Source organism: Copadichromis virginalis, linkage group LG18, assembly GCF_057382275.1.
Source record: "Copadichromis virginalis isolate Kocher_CV1m ecotype Utaka linkage group LG18, C_Virginalis_male_GT1.1, whole genome shotgun sequence".
NCBI lineage: Eukaryota > Metazoa > Chordata > Actinopteri > Cichliformes > Cichlidae > Copadichromis > Copadichromis virginalis.
In genome coordinates this window covers 36,572,133-36,589,165 of record NC_140635.1, presented here as the reverse complement: position 1 = coordinate 36,589,165, position 17,033 = coordinate 36,572,133, and the positions used below count along the sequence as shown (strand labels likewise).

The following is a 17,033-nucleotide window of genomic DNA, read 5'->3' as shown; positions in this document are numbered from 1 at the left end:
GGCCCACATGTCAGCCTTCAGTGGGATCTGATTATTCCAGATGTTGTGTGCGATGAGATGGATTTAAATTAGAGTCTGGATTTAACAGGAAGCCAAAACAGGAGAAATCTGCTCTCTCTTTCTAGTCCCTGTCAGGACTCTTGCTGCAGCATTTTGGATTAACTGAAGGCTTTTCAGTGAGTTTTTAGGACTTCCTGATAATAATGAATCTTTGAGCTCAGAGAAGAAATTCAGCTGTTTTTACAGGAGGAAGACATGCATGAAGTTGCAAGGAAATGCTGTAAAACTTGTGAAAATCCAGTTAAAAGTCCAAAGTTACTGGTTGTACTTGTTTGCGGTGAGCAGCAGATCAAACAAGTTAACAATTATAAATGGTTTCAAACACACATCCAGGCCTGTGAGACTCATTTAGACACTCAGACACTGACCGTGGTTCTCTGGTACACTTCTGCATACTTTTTGTATATTTTGTGTAATATGTGTAATAAACTGTAAATTTGGACTTTTTCAAGGAAGCATTTTTTTATTCAGTGTTTTCATTTTTTAATGAATTTACTCCTACTGGGGAGAACACACATGAGGTTTAAGGCCTGGACGATGATGAAACCTGGAAAATGGTTGCAAATAAATATGGGTACCACTTTAGGCAGCTCCTAATTTTATGGATTCGGCACCCAGCTTTGCTTGTTTTTTCACTTTTTCGCTACGCGATTGCATTTAATTCCCGCTCGTCTCTTTCTGTAGCTAGCCTGTATCACTACACTAGCTGTCTTGAAAGCGTCTAACTCCCTCCCTTCTTTCACATAACAGTATGATTACAGTCAGTCTTGTGATTTGCTGCATGGTGTGCCCATCAAATTAAAGTCCTTCCTACATGGATTCTCAGCAGGGTTGAAGATTCAGCTGCCACATACCGACAGGCCATTAATCAGAATCAGAATCAGAATACTTTATTGATCCCTGGGGGAAATTATTTTTTGTTACAGTGCTCCATTTTAAACCAACATTAAGACAAGACAGACAATACGCTAACTAAGAATAGTACAATATATACATATATATACATACATACATACATAAGTCACTCATAAATAAATAGCTGAAAAAGAAACATGTGTAGTTATAGCAGCAAACAGTGTGTTAAGTGGATGCGTTGTACAGGGAGCCACAGGCAGGAATGATTTCCTGTGTCGTTCAGTGGTGCATCATGGGTAATCTCAGTCTCTCACTGAACGTGTTCCTGTGACTGACCAGCATGTCATGGAGTGGGTGGGAGGTGTTATCCAACATTGTCTTTATCTTGGACAGCATCCGCCTCTCCGACACCACCTTGAGGGAGTCCAGCTCCATCCCCACAACATTGCTGGCCTTACGGATTAGTTTATTAAGTCTGTTGGCATCTGCGACAATATTGACATATGAAATTATATCGCGGGCCGGATGTGGCCTTCAGACCGTTTAGGAGCAGTGCTCTCTCACACAGGGTTTAGTGGGGGTGGGGTGCTGCTGACTTCAACTGTGGATATAGTCGGACAGCAGGAAGAATACTTTGAGGACCTGCTTCTGTAGAGGACGCAGAGTGTGTGGATGAGGGGCACGATTTGCCTGTCACCAGGGGCAAGATCAACAAAGTAGTTAAACAACTACTTGGTAGCAGCAGGGCCTCTGGGGTGGATGAGTTGCTCTGACTTCCTTAAGGCTCTTGTTGTTCTAAGTCTGTCTTGAAGATCTGGCAAATTCAAATTCAAATTTTATTTGTCACGTACACAGTCATACACAGTACGATATGTAGTGAAATGCTTGGACAACTGCTCGTGACCTAAAGAAAACAAAAAAGGAAAAGGCTATGAATAAGATAGGAAATAAATATGAAAAATTAAAAAGGGTAAATTTAACTAGGAAGGAATAAAATATAAATTAAGGTTAAAAATGAAATAACTGTACAACACAAATTAGAATGAAGGGTAAATTTAACTGGGAAGAATAAGATAAAATATATAAATTAAAGTTGAAAATAAAATAACTGTACAACAAAATACACAATATAGAACTATATAAGAATGTATGAAGAAATATAAATAAATATATACACAATAACAGCAGCGTGATTTAAGTAATGAAGTGAAACAATGTCCAGAAAGTCCAGTGTGTGTAAGAACCATATGTGTGGGTCAGTACTGTGTGGGGGTGTGATTGAGAGACCGTATCGCCTGCAGGAAGAAGCTCCTCCTCAGTCTCTCTGTGTTGGTCTTCAGGGAGCGGAATCGCTTTCCTGACCTCAACAGAGAGAACAGTCTGTTGTTGGGATGGCTGAGGTCCTTCACCATCTTCCTGGCCTTGGTCCAGCACCGCCTGCTGTAGATTGAGTGCAGGTCAGGGAGCTCGGAGCGGATGGTGCGCTCAGCTGACCGCACAACCCTCTGTAGAGCTCGTCTGTCCTGCATGGTGCTGTTCCCGAACCAGGTTGAGATGTTTCCTGTCAGGATGCTCTCTATGGTGCACGAGTAAAAGTTCCTGAGCACCTTGGAGGGCAGTTGGAAGTCTCTCAAGCGTCTGAGGTGGTAGAGACGCTGTCGGGCCTTTTTCACCACGGTGTTGATGTGACAGGACCATGACAGGTCCTGCGTGATGTGAACTCCGAGGTATTTGAAGCTGTCCACTCTCTCCACTGGGCACTCGTTGATGACGGGGGTCTGGTAGTTCCTCTCCTGCTTAGTGCTGAAGTCCACTATCAGCTCCTTTGTCTTACTGACGTTTAGAAGGAGGTTGTTCCTCTGGCACCAGTTCTCCAGATTCCTAATCTCCTTCAGGTAGGCCGTCTCGTTGTTATCAGAGATCAGGCCCACCACGACGGTGTCGTCAGCAAACTTGATGATGGTGGTGGAGCTGGTAGTGGCCACACAGTCATATGTGTACAAAGAGTACAGCAGGGGGCTCAGAACACACCCCTGGGGGGCTCCAGTGCTGAGAGTGGTGGAGGCTGAGACATGTCCGCCCATCCTTACTGCCTGTGGTCTGCCAGTTAGGAAGTTGGAGACCCACTGACACATAGATGAGCTGAGTCCCAGATGCTCCAGCTTGGTGGTGAGTGTGGAGGGAATTATGGTGTTAAATGCAGAGCTGTAGTCTATGAAGAGCATTTTAACATAATTCCCCCTTCTAGTGTCCAAGTGAGTGAGTGATGTGTGGAGGAGATGAGAGATGGCATCGTCTGTGGAACGATTTGGACGGTAAGCGAACTGTAGTGGGTCCAGTGTGTCTGGTAGTGAAGAAATGATGAAGTCTCTGACCAGGCGTTCAAAGCACTTCATCACTACTGAGGTGAGGGCTACAGGGCGATAGTCATTGAGAGAAGCAGGGTGGGGTTTCTTCGGAACAGGAACAATGATGGACTCTTTGAAGCATGTGGGGATCACCGACTGAGATAAAGAGATGTTGAATATCTCAGTGAACACAGGAGCTAGCTGGTATGCGCAGTCTCTTAGGATACGACCTGGGATGCCGTCTGGTCCTGCTGCTTTCCTGGTGTTCACTCTCTTGAAGGCTCTCCTTACTTCATGCTCGGAGATGACGAGCACGTTTCCGGTGCTGGCAGTATCTTCCTGTCTGCAGCCGTTAGCGCCGCTAACACTAGCATCGTTGGAGTCCTTAGCTGCAGCCTCGAAGCGAGCATAGAAAGTGTTCAGCTCGTCTGCCAGAGTCACGGCCACGTTCGTCATACCGGTTGTTGGTGCTTTATAGTCCGTTATTGTCCTTAGTCCCCACCACAGGCTCCTAGAGTCACTCTGTTGGAGTTGTGACTCTAGTTTCCTCCCGTAGCGCTGCTTCGCCTCTTTCACCGCCCTCCGCACGTTATATGACGCGGCTTTGTACGGGTCCATGTCCCCCGTCGTGAGTCCCGTGTTGTAGGCAGCGGTGCGGGATCTCAGTGCGTCGCGGATGGTTTTATCCACCCACGGCTTCTGGTTGGGAAACGTTGTGATAGTCTTTGTCTCCACGGTATCATCCGCTAGTTTCCCGATGAATCCCACAACCGCTTCCGTAAACACGGTTGTGGCAAGGTGCTTCTGGATTGGTAGACTGGAGTGGTGATTCCCATCTTTAAGAAGAGTTTCTGGAAGGTTATAGGGGGATCACACTACTCAGCTTCGCTGGGAAGATAGACTGTACCAGGGTACTGGAAAGGAAACTTTATCCATTAATCAAATCTCAGATTGAGGACTGTTGCAAGAGCTACAGTTGTACACTGCCAGCAGTCAGTGTTGGACTTATTCACAGTAGGTGTTGGACTCAGTCACCAATCCTGCTCATTATTTTTATGAACAGAAATTTTAGGCATAGCCTCGTGCCTGAAGGCTTCCAGTTTGGTAGCTTCAGAATCTCACCTCTGCTTTTTGCAGATGATGTGGTTCTGTAGGCTTCAGTAGGTGGTGGCCTGTTTGACAAGTATTTGTCTTGCAAAATTTAAATAAAAATTTGCAGTTCAGATTTATTAACAAAATTCATAAATGGTATAATAAAGGTTGCATGCAAACGAGCAAAAAAGAAAAGAACGACACACACACACACACACACACACACACACACACACACACACACACACACACAGGGTGATATGAGTCTCTACAAGAGCAAAAGGTGAAGCAACAAAAGGATTATAAGAAGATGACAAACAAATGTTACCAAAGACCTTCTGCAGAAGAAGAAAGTGGGAACTCTGAACTAGACAGCTGTCTTGGACAACTACTATTTTCTGTGGCCATCGCCCTGTACAACTCCTCCATCTAATACGCTGTAAACACTGCAATAGTTCCACACTGTTGCACACGCTCTACAGTAAAAAGTTCACAGGTTAGAATTAAATGTCAATCATATATATTTCACCTCTGTGATACTCTTCATACTTATAGTTGAGCGATTTGTGCCAGCTCTTAAATTGGTAAACTCTGCAACATATTGTATTATTTAAATAGTTTAGTCTGTTACTGTTACTGTCTTTGGGCAACTGTAATCCACACAATTTCCTGAGGGATTAATAAAGTATTCTGATCTGACTGAACTGAATTCAAGAGGATATCTTTACTAGTTTCCACTACATACTGCATGCTGTCAGTGGGGCCCACTGCTTGTCTTGTTGATTTTGATAGCGTCAGTAATCATAATGTTGCAAAATAAATGAAATAACTTAAAGAGCTTTCTTGTGTGTCTCCACAGGGCCCTAACTCTATCTTGGTGGTTCTTGTGATGCTGTTGAATGTAGGTCTAGCAATCATTTTTGTCCATTTCCTCACCTGACCAAATATGGGCTCGGGTAAGAATTTGCAGCTGTATGAGTATTTCACAACTGAAACTGGTTTGCTGTTGTGTTTATCGTGCACTCAGGAAAGATCGGTCATTTAGAATACAACCTCAATACAAACTGTATATAAAAACAGAAGTGCAGTGATCTGCAAAGCTATAATTTATTCACAACAGAAAACAGAAAGAGTAGCAAATGTTTACAATAAGACAATGTACCCCTTTAAGAAAATATTACTTTATAAAGAAGTTAAGACGGTGGCAATAAAAGACTGGAAACTGTAAGTGGTACTAAAAAGAGGAACATTTTACTAATACATACTAATTATTATCATTTTACAAGTAATCAAAAAGGAGTTATCTTTAAAATCCTTCTATTGCTTTATACAGGTCCCAATGCTTTTCCCTGCTTTGTCCCCTCTCCACTACAGTGTCAGACCTCTCAGGTCATCAGGTGCACATCTTTAAACTGTTCCCAGAATTAGATCCGAGTGTGGTGGGGGGGCTTTGAGTTACTGTGGTCCTTGTTTTTGGAACACGAGTCCCTCTTTAGTCCAGACATGTTTTCCACGAACGATCTAAAGAAGGACCATCTTGCTTTGTTACCTGTGCTCAGTTCAAAAGTCTGCATATCTGATGCTATGGGATGCATTAGTGCTTATGGAATTGGCAACGCCATCATCAATGCTAAAAGTGTTTAATATGTGGTTCCAGCTATATGACGTCTGACGTTCTTGCACATTTTTAATTTGTTGGTGTAAACATGATATTTTCTGTTGTGAATAAAATATGGCTTTATAACATTTGCAAATTATTGCATTGCATTTTACACATTTTTGGATTAAAGGCTCATCAGTCCGAGTCAAACATGGCTGCTGATTACATTCAAAACTGTATTCACTCCACTGACATGACTGTTAACACATTTTTGTTCTATCCCTGCATTGCACCTTCACAATGGTACGGTTCTACAGTTCTGCTGTGGTAATTCTTCTGTTTTCAGTTAGCCTGGAACGTTTGTGCTCCAATTAGCAAAACTGACCCCTGGGCCTGGTTTGAATATATGTTTGACACTGACGGATGCACAGGACACGATGGAGTATCCATGGAGACTCCATCCTTGCCTCATCCTCTGGTGAAAGGACTACGAGGAAGAGAGAAATTAATAATTCAGTAATTTTTTCCAATCATTGTATTTTTTCAGGTTTCAGTGTATTGCACATCAAGTGTTACTGTGATGCTGTGGAAAGCCAAGTGAATAACTGGAACTGAGTGCCTAAGTAGACTGAGGGAAAGTGAAGCTTAGTTGGTTGTTTAAAGGGCAACACTGGTCTTTTTTTTAAAAATTGTTACTACTACTATTGTCCTACAAAAGGACGATAAACAGCTACTAACGGTGATGTAGCCCTTTTCTCCCGTTTTTACAGAACATAAAACAGAACACTGTCCCACTGGGTGGCGTTCCTTTAAAACAATGAGTTCTAGAGTTGGTCTAACAGTTACAGATGACCAAAGCTGTTGTCATGTTCAGACACAGTCCTGTTTACGCTGCTTTGCTTGCTTCTTGGCCCACAATCATGACCTATAAACTTTAGGCCAAGAAGGTCTCGATCACTCATCCAGGTAAGTAAATCCATCTGGATGTAGCGTAATTATGTGATTCCGCTACATCCAGATGAACATAATCAACCTTTTGGGGTTTAAGCTAAGGAGAAATTTAAGATGTGAGGTAAAACGTCCTGACAGTCCTGTATTTCTGACACACAAGAGCAAACTATATTAGTATCAGCTAGAGTATTCAGAATTGTGAGGGCAGCTTTGGATATTATTAATTTCATGAACTGTTTGTAAACAAACTGTAGTTTTCAAATGGTTCATAAAGAAAGGAGACTTTACCAGGTGTTGCTTTGTTATGTGCTTTTAATAAACTAATAGGTGTTGGTAGAAATAATTAATTGTTCACATGAAAGTTGTGAGAATCATTCTGTAAAGCAGACATGGGATCCCTCTGATTTATACACAGGTTTCTTTTCTTTTGTGGCTTAAATTGGAAACCTTAATTCAAGTACACATTATAGCATTCAGTTGAAGGAAGTCTTCTGTCTCGCCAGCCGGACAGACATAAAAACTACAAACATCACAAAGCTTTGCTGGTAGCAGGTCGATGCTCCAGGAAGCAAAATAAGTACATTTGAGTCTATTGTATGATGGATTTACCTTAACCATCAAGTTCTGCTGCTATTTTAAGAGCACTCCACTTTCTGTCTGCTTATGAAACTGTGATGTGAACAGTATATTATTCAGTGTGTCACAATGATGACAACACTTTAACTTGAACTTTGTTTGGGGATGGGGATGAACATGAATGGAGTACGATGGGGCAGCAAAGGCTGTGTTGGTCCCATGGATGTGCACACAACAGCATGCAAGAGCTTGTTTGCAGTGAATGAATCTCCTGTGATAATGCTCAGTTTATTAGAAGATTTGCTTCTTCCACAAATTTGAGATCACATAAAAGTGGTCTCAGTGGAACTCTGAGCCATCTAAAATAGCAGTTGTACTGGAAGTGGTCCAGAGATACCCAGGAAGGCACATATGTATAAACCAGTGCTGTGTCTACACATAAGACAGTTTAGCAAAGAACCAGTTTTAAAATGTATCTTTGCTACCAGCAGCATGTTGGAGGGAAAAAAACATGATTTGCTTCTAATTTTTTAGTTGAATTTATGAAAAAATTTGGTAAAATGCCAAATATAAAACAGTTTCACATTTATAAAACTAAAAATTCGATTCAGAATGAAACATTTTAAATTGTTGGTTCAAAGTATCATCAATCTGTAGGAGGGGGTAAGATAAAGGCCCCGGGGTGGGTGTTGACAGCCATCTGTAAAACACCGTGGATGCTCTGCCACAGTTTGGGGCTGAAGTCACTGATGTCATTGATCTCGTCAGTATTAATGGAATTATGAGCAAAGAGAAGTACTGTGACATCATCCAGCCTCCCCACAGTCTGGACCTCAACATTATAAAACTGTGAATCCCACTGACAGAGACTGGAACAAAAGGTGCTTCAGAGAGTTCAGTCTGTATTGAGTAAAAGTCACTTTAAGCTTGTTAGAATTTTTTTCTGTTTTTAACCTAATATACTGTATTTACATATGTGTGTGTGTGTGTGTGTAAATGTAATTTTTAAAAAGGAGTGACTTTACACTCTTTATGGTCCTTGGAGAGTGAGTGTGTTTGTTGATCTGTTCACATCCATTGCATATAAAACTTGATAACTTGTTCTCTGCAGCAGTGACCGGACTCCTGAATGACTTTACTCTAACAGCTACTTTTGTGACCTTGCAGTGGATCCATCCAGACTAGTCAGAGGGGCCTTTTTAAAAAACGACAGCAGACAGAACAGCAGACACAGACAAAACGGAGGCCTGAAAATAGCCGGGTGGAGGAGAGGATAAAAACACATGGAGGAATGAGGGGGGTGGCAAGGGAGAAAGATGAAACCATCACCACCCCTGGACTGTGTGAAAGTCTTTGGTGCCCAAGTCCAGCCTGATTGGACTGTTGATGACGTGTGACTTCAGAGTGCAGTGAAAGCTGAAGCTGGGAGTAGCTAGTTGGAAACCAGGCCTTTACCCTCAGCGAGATGAGCCAATGGGAGCAGAGTGGATTTGAGTGTCGGGCCTAGCATCTAGACTGCCCATAAAAACCTGGAGTATGTGCCTGTTTAGCAGTCAGTCTGACTGCTGAGTAAATTTTCACGTTTTGAAATGCTGCAATAAAAAGTTTGTGCCTTATCCAGCTGAGATGTAAAGAATTTGTTTTGTATATGATCAGTGAACAATAGCACGGACATTCAGTCGTTATGTTGCTCTTCTGTTCAGTTAGTTAGCCGTCATTTACTTTGCACCAAGCATACATTGTCTAGAAGATAACTTTGCACTGATGCTTCAGTTCAGCAAGAACAACTCACCTTTTCTCTCACATGTAAGTTCTCATAAGACTGTTGTGATCTAGCTTGTGCACAGATTTGATCACATATGTGTGTGCTTCAGCAGTTTGTGTGTGAGAGGATGGGCAGGTGTTGGGCTGGATAAGTTCAGAGATGCACTTTGAGTTGATGGAAGCCAACAGCTGCCTTACCGTTTTACAGAGTGACATGGTAGTGGGTAAGAATGGCTGGACAGGAATGTGAAGCACCAAGCTGCTTCCCTGTGCCAGCTCCTAGGAGAGCAGCTCTATTTCTATTGGTCTGTTTAGTGATCTGTTCACATCCATTTTTATCTGATTCTGTCTCAGTGCCTGCTTTTTTACTTTATTAAAACTTAACCATAGACGATATTTTCATTCACAGTCCACATTATTTCATTTAAAACTGGTTTATTGCACTTATAGTTTTGATCATTATGATGGCTGAATACCAGTCTGTATATGTTGAATGTTAATATTTTAGTTGACAAATGAATCTGTCTTCCAGTGGGCTGAAAATGCACTCGAACCTCCACCGAAGCAGCTCACTCTTTGGACGATATTTACTTTTAAAGGAATATTATTTTATTTTGTATGTATCCATTTGTTTTCTTTGTTCTTTTTAAACCTTAGTTTATAGTGCAGTAAAAAGAAGTGCAAAGTGCAGGCTTTTGTTTGCCTTGTTAAAATCTATTTTAATATAAATGACAGAACTTTGAGTATAATTATTTTGTATTTATGTGGATATGAAACATGCACCATTCATTTTATTGTATAATGAGTTTAAATGTGTGGTTCACTTGATGGCTATTACTCTGTTGACCTTGAAGGAGAGGTCACAGGTCAAATATGACATAATATTACCTTAATAATATTACCTTATATTCGAAATATGGTAGTTTTTGACAATGCACTCTTTCACATTGTGCTTTCTAAGTTCTGAGGTTTTTTGTCAATTTTCAACCAATAAATCATTAAGTTGACCTTGAAGACCTGGATGGATGTAGCCCAAACTTTAACATGACCCCACTCTAGACCCTACAACGTTTTATCAAAATGTGCTCAACACTTTTTTAGCTATTGTATTTTCAGACAGAACGGTACACACATACATACACATGCAAACATGACAAACAAACATAACCATCTTGGAAAATTTAAAGTCTTATTAAAATTCTGGATTTTCCCCCAGAATCCTGGACTGGCTGGTGGAGCGACGGAATAAGACTTTGAAGCCCATGATTCATAGGTTTATTCACGGGGATGAAAGCAATCAGGATCACGGGTTAGAACCTTTGTTGCTTGCAGTGCGGGAGGTGCCCCAGGCCTCCATGGGATTTTCTTTCTTTGAGCTGCTGTTCGGCAAGAAGCTTGATTAAGGAAAACTGGGAGGAAGGTCCAAGCCCAGCTAAGAAGGACATTCAGTATGTTCTGGACCTGAGAGCAAAGACACGCACTGGGAAAGTTATCACGAGAAAATTGTCTCCAGGCTCAGGAACTTCAGGAGTGCCTGTATGGCAGAGCGGCTAGAGGGAGACAAAGTGCTTGCATTACTCCCTTCTTTCATCTCAAAGTTGCTCAGCAGGTTGCAAGGAGCCTTCATGGTCACACAGTAAATGGGTAACAGGTGTTGACTATGCAGTGGTGCGGTCAGACAGGAGAGGAGCCACACAGGTATATCACCTTAACCCTCTCAGGCTCAAATTAAACTTTTTGTTGCTAATGCACAACCAAGTCCTGCAGTGGTACTTCTGAGTAAAAAAAACTCATAAAATATGTATGTGGGGTAATCAGGTTGTTAGTTTTTAACTGTTGCAAATCGGCAACGCCTGCCTCGAGAGGGTTAACCTTCTCAAAACATGGAGAGAGGCCAAACCCACTTCTCTGATGAGGGAGAGAGATGAGTTTGGCCAGAGGTGCCCAGTTCCTCCTTCCCTCCATTATGATCACACTCAGGCTGAGCGAGTGAATGTTGCTGCGTTGCAACAGCATTTTGCAGATGTTCTCCCCATGCCCAGCCGTACCTCTCTGATAGAGCTCCAGTTTGAAATGTGTCCTGGTGTGACAGTGCACTCACAGCCCTACAGGTTACCTGAAGGACAAATTGTTCAGAAAGAATTGGCTGAGGCGCTAACGATGTGGGAGTATTTCACTAGCAGGGTCCACTCCCTTGGTAACGATGAGCAATGAGGGATGAGGGAGTGTGATTAGTGCTGCGGTTTGGGGAAGGCCTTGAAGGGGACTGGCGATGGCTCTCAGGCCGTGCAGAACCCCCTGTACTAACGAGAAATAAAGGGAGGAAAGGAAGAGAGGAGAGGACAGGAGAAGAGAGGAAAGAAAAAAGGGGGGGGCATGAAAATGAGAACAGCGGGTATTGGAGAAGGGGGGCTTTTATGGCCTGAGGCCAGAAGGGGTGTGAAGGAGGAGTAGTCCCGCTCCTGAAATTCAGATGATATCTCCACTTCACTAGCAGGGACCACTCCCTTGGTAACGATGAGCAATGAGGGAGTGTGATTAGTGCTGCGGTTTGAGGAAGGCCTTGAAGGGGACTGGCGACGGCTCTCGGGCCGGGCAGCCCCCCCAAAGACAGCATCCCCTGCAGGAGCAGGACTGGGCATAACGGAGGCTTTGGAGAATGTTGTGAATGTATACCAGGTAGGCTTGTGATGACCATCGACCCAGGAGCTTGATTAAGTGGTCAGGGATTCCTTGGCAGGAGGCAGTAGTCACGACGCCGGTGAGGAAGGGATGGCCAGGGATGTGATTTGGAGGAATCCCGGAAGACGAGGGCGCTTGGCGAAAGTGTGAGAGGAGCCATGTCCTGATTGAGGCGTGGCCAGATTTGGTGATGAACAGAGGATCCGAAGGTAAGGTGTGCTGAGATTTTCTGAGGTCAAGGTAAAGGGTTAGTGAAGGGTCTTAAACAAGAGTTTATTTTAAGTAGTATTTAGGCGTGGTGCTGCCCGATTGATTGGTTTGCTTCGTTTGAGGATGAAAATGAAGCGGATGAGGGGTTCGAGGATTCGAGGATGAGGAGGTGAATTCAGAACAGCATAAGCCGAAGAAGGCGAGTAGGAACGTGGCCTCGAGTGTGCACGCCAGGAAGTAATCGCTATGCTTCAGCTGGATGGTAGAGATGCAGCAATTTTGTAGATCTGAAGTTAGGGGTAAGCAGTGTGGGGTTGTGGCAGGTTGAAGTTGTGATGCGATGAATGGAACGTGTTCTGAGCGGTCCAATAGGAGGACAATGTGCTTGCTGCAAGGCTATTTTATAATCGCTTCTTGGGAGATGCTGATGAGTTCTGCGATGCTGGGGTTTAGATCCCGAAAGACGTGGCTGAAAATGGAGGACCTGGGGTCAGAGCTGCCTCTCCGTGGGGCGCTAAGGCTCTGAATGTCTTCGGCCGTAATAACCCCCAAAGCCGGCAGAAGGGGCGGCATCTGTGAAAAGCAGGACGTCGTCGGGGCGGGGCAGCCGATCGTTGTAGAAGAAGGTGATGCCGTTCCAGTTGGCGGGAAGTTGCCAGAGATGCGGTTCGGCCCTGGGAGAGCTATGCAGCATGGCAGAGTCGAGGAGTGGCCGTTTGGATGCAGCGGGTGAAAGCAAGTGAGTTTAAGCATCCCAACGGGAAGAGCAGCTGTCGTCTGAAGCAAGAGAGAGCGAGGAGGAAGCTTTGGGGAAGAAGGGTGATGCGATTGGGCTTTTCGATGGGCAGGGGAGCCTGGAAGCGTTCAGTGTCGAGGGTTATCCTAAGGAACTCCAGGGATGTTAAAGGTCCTGCGTTTTCTCTTCCGACGAAGGGACGCCGAGTTCGGAGAAGACTGACCTCAGAGTAGATAATCCGTGAGCTGGTGGTGACGTGGGAGGGGGTCAGACTGGGAGCCATCAAGGGGGTGAAGCACCTATTTTTTTTTTTTTTTTTAATGAGGCAACTTCTGGTGCCAGAATGTGGACAGGGGTGGAGGCTGGTGGGGTTGAGGGGTCATGCAGGGCGGGAATGGCCGCCACCGCAAAGGGAGCAGCAGTGAAGATAGCGGCATTGAGGCAAGGAACAGCTGGAGTCGTTGAAGTCATGGCAAATGGTGCGGCCTCCGAGGTGCGTGATGGGCCTGCCCCGCCTGTCTGAACCGTGAGGCAAAGGCATGCTGGGGTGGAGATTGCAGGTTTAGAGGTTCTGGTACGGGAGCTGGGGTCAAGCGGGAGAGAACAGAAGGACGGCACAAGGGCTGAATCATTTTGGGCTGAGGCTATACAGGTGGAAGCGGGAAGTGATGGAGCGCCACACAACTTGCGGGAGAGAGAAGATGGGCGGCGAAGACGGCAGTAGATTTCCTGATCGGGACTGCTCCGGAAGGTGTCTTGGTTAAATTGCTGAAGGTGAGCAGCTGCCTGAGAAGCGAACTGAATGAGGTACTGACAGAATCCGGTGCCGCCAAATCGTAACGCGAGGTTGAGAATAATGGTCAGATGAAGTCGAAGTCTGGTCTTCGGGAGGGAAAAGCGGTGCGGAGGACGTCTCTATATAACGAGAAGGCTAGAGCAAACTCAGCCGGGAGAGCTCTTTCAACTGAGAAGGGGCCGCACCACGTATAATAATGGAACCATCGTGGCCATTGATCACCTAGGAAGAGCAGGTTGCGTGAGAGGAGGAGGAATGAGCTCGGCCAAATCCACATGTTTACAGGCGGTGATTAGTTAGCAAAGGTTAGCAGATACAGGAGAAGGCTTTGTGGCCGGTGGGTTGAAAGGAAGAATTGCTGTGGCCAGCAAAAACTGGATGGTGTTAGCTTGGAGAAATGGGGCCTGGGCGAAAAGTCTAGGCCAGGTGCAGCTCTGAACTGGAGGTAGGAGCAGTCAGACGGCTGGTTTGAGGAATGTTAGCTGAAATACGGTGGGAAGTAGCGGAGGTGAGAGGACCCGGCAACGCTGTGCAGATGTTAGCTGTGGCGTTTGACGGGGGAGGAATGAGTAGCTGAGAACCTAGCATCCCGGTGCTGAGGTTACCTGTGGTGTTTAGCAGAGGAGGAGAAGGCAGCTGAAAACCTGGCATCCCGGTGCCAGAGTTGGTGGCAGAGTTTACCAATGGAGGAATGTGTGGCTGAGGGCTTGGCAACTCTGTGCTGAGAGGGTTTGTGGGGCAAGCTGCGAAGGGGCTTATAGGGCACGCAGAACTGGCAACCCTGGAGTGTCACGCTGAGTGGCAGGAGCAGCTGAGGAGGGAGCGTGCGGAGAGGTGGCAAGCTGCCGCTATAGCTGGTCAGGTGAGGCTGAAAGGAGCAAGGAGGCGTTGTTCATGGAAGCGCTAGCTGCATTTGTGCCCGGAAGAGAATTAACTGAGTTCGGTGAATGAGAGCAGGGGTGCTGAGATGTTAAAAGAAACGGAATAAGTAGCATGTTGGACCCGGCAACGCTGTGTAGGTGTTAGCTGTGGCGTTTAACGGAGGAGGAATGAATGGCTGAGAACCTAGCATCCCGGTGCTGAGGTTACCTGTGGTGTTTAGCAGAGGAGGAAATGGTGGCTGAAAACCTGGCATCCCGGTGCCGAGGTTGGAGGCAAAGTTTAGCAAAGGAGGAATACGTGGCTGAGGGTTTGGCAACTCGGTGCCAAGAGGGTTTGTGGGGCGAGCTGCGAAGGGGGAATAGAGGCACGCAGAACTGGCAACCCTAGGCGAGTGTCACGCTGGGTGGGAGGAGCAGCTGGGGAGGGAGCATGCGGAGTGGTGGCGAGCTGCGGCTGTAGCTGGCTGGGTGAGGCTTGTCACTACCTGATCCGTACCGGAAACCCGATCGGTACCCCGCATGCGCAAATCTTACGTCACTTCCTCTCTTTGCCAACATTGCGACATTCAATATATTTGAATGACACGGTTAGCGCCCAGTTAGCTCCTAGCATTTCTCAACAGCTCTGCCTCCTTTTCGACTACCGGGACATTTAAACAATGGATAATCCGTATACAAACAAATTCATGCTTTTCTCCTCAACACAGAGCGTTCCCCGATTGAACAACAGCGCCGTAAAATAAGAAGAATGGCGCCTAATTACAGAGTTAATAATACAGACTTTGTAATATGTCACGTGTAGGTTCATCAGCCAGATGAAGTGTTTACTGACAACTGACAGTGATAGCGCACATCATCATCATTATTCCAACAATCCTCTCCACACAGACAAACATAAACACACTCGATTATCACTAAATCAAATTTAACACACGTTTGTAATGATGCTAATTCAGTTTACAATAGGGTTCATTTGCTCGATCAGCAGGTGGCAGTATCCTCGTACACTGGGGAGTACACTGCCATTAAACGAACACAGGAAGAAGAAAACCCCTGCACATGCGCGGTACAGATCGGGTAGACCCGATTTGTATAGTCCGACTTTGTACATGTAAGTAAGGATTGGGAGTCCTGATCCATAACTATCTTTTTATTTTTCCTTTTTGTCTACATTATATTGAAATGTTTCATTATTGGAAACATTTTAAGAGATACTTGTTATTCTTAACATCTTAACAGATACTCTGACCCGTAACTATCGTAAAACGGTCCAATGGGCTGAGCGACGGGGAATTCGTGGTGATGAGCTGAAGGGTGAGTAGGAATCGAGCTCTTAGGATTTGCGAGGCGTCTGATGACGACGAGTGTTCGCATGAAAATGAGAACAGTGGGTATTGGAGAAGGGGGGCTTTTATAGCCTGAGGCCAGAGGGGGCGTGAAGGAGGAGTGGTCCCGCTCCTGAAATTCAGATGATATCTCCACTAGAAGAGTCTTACAGTGCTTTGTGTAGCCCCATAGTTCGTGTGGGAAACAAAGATGGGTCTATGTGGTTCTGTGCTGACTATCGTAAGGTGAATGAGGTGTCACTTATCCCAGGGCCTGGGTCGACAAGCATCTGGACTGGTTAGGCACTGCTCATTGAACCAAGGGATAGTGGCAGATTCTTTTTGTCCAGAGTTTAAGGAAAAATACGTCGTTCTCCACTCAGTACGGTTTGTACCAATTTGTCACACTTCTGTTCGGCTTGTTTGGAGCCCCAGTCAATTTCTAGCTTCTCATGGACCAAGTGCTGCGTCCGCATGCTGCATGTGCTGCCACCTATCTGTTTGGCTCGGTAGGCTCGGCCAGATGGCTCCCCGGCCTCAGGGCGGCGGAGGTATGTGGTAGGAGTGGTCTGCGGCTGTGCTGCAGAAGAATGGAGAGGCAGTGGGCTGGGACTGCTTTGGGGAGAGCTGTGCCAGGAACAAGTCGGCTGCAAAGCTGCTCAAAGTGATCTTTGGAGGGGGGGATGCAAATAAAACATTACTAGTACTGCAACAGCGTGTAGTACATTTTATTCCTGTTTCTGTACATTTTTCACTTTGAATATACAGTACTGTGTGAAACTTTTCTAGTCTAAAATAGGTGCGGTGTTATTGAGCTGTGCAATATACATGAAAATACAGTCCATAAGGAAAAAGTAGAGTTTGCACAATTATAACAAGGTTTAAAGTCAGTATTTGGTAGGACCAACACAGCTTGAACTATCTTCAAGAAGCTGTTTGGTAATATTTTTAAAAGTAGCCATCAGAAATAGTTCTTTGGGTTTGTCGAAGGATATTTAAAACTCTTTGGATGTTGGCTGACTTTTTTCTGTTCTCTGTCCAGGTGACCACACACTGCTTCAATAAATAACGCTGTGGAGAGACCCAGCCATACACTCTGAATTGCTGAGCTAAAATTGAGCCACTGAGTAATTCCACCTGAAATGAACATAGGCCTT

The 17,033-nt window shown here is 45.0% G+C and overlaps 2 protein-coding genes across 8 annotated transcripts in view; both read left to right on the top strand.

The window, feature by feature from the left end:
• Positions 1-13,160, top strand: part of LOC146688435 (junctophilin-1-like) — a 50,036-nt gene extending 36,876 nt beyond the window's left edge. The window contains exons 6-7 of one of the 4 annotated variants that reach the window (XM_085437893.1): positions 5,215-5,311; positions 10,463-13,160. In XM_085437893.1, coding sequence (XP_085294019.1) covers positions 5,215-5,295 — 81 coding nt within the window. In that variant the 3' untranslated portion in view covers positions 5,296-5,311; positions 10,463-13,160. Of the gene's footprint in view, positions 1-5,214; positions 8,741-10,462 lie in introns of those variants that run through there. The other 3 variants (XM_085437891.1, XM_085437894.1, XM_085437890.1) reach the window with 3 other exon arrangements.
• Positions 13,161-13,264: 104 nt separating this feature from the next.
• The window catches only part of coa1 (cytochrome C oxidase assembly factor 1), a 67,550-nt gene continuing 63,781 nt past the window's right edge, over positions 13,265-17,033 (top strand). For all 4 annotated transcript variants that reach the window (XM_085437902.1, XM_085437901.1, XM_085437897.1 and 1 more), the window contains exon 1: positions 13,265-16,263. The gene's annotated coding sequence lies outside the window, so the exon portion shown is untranslated. The remainder of the gene's footprint in view (positions 16,264-17,033) is intronic.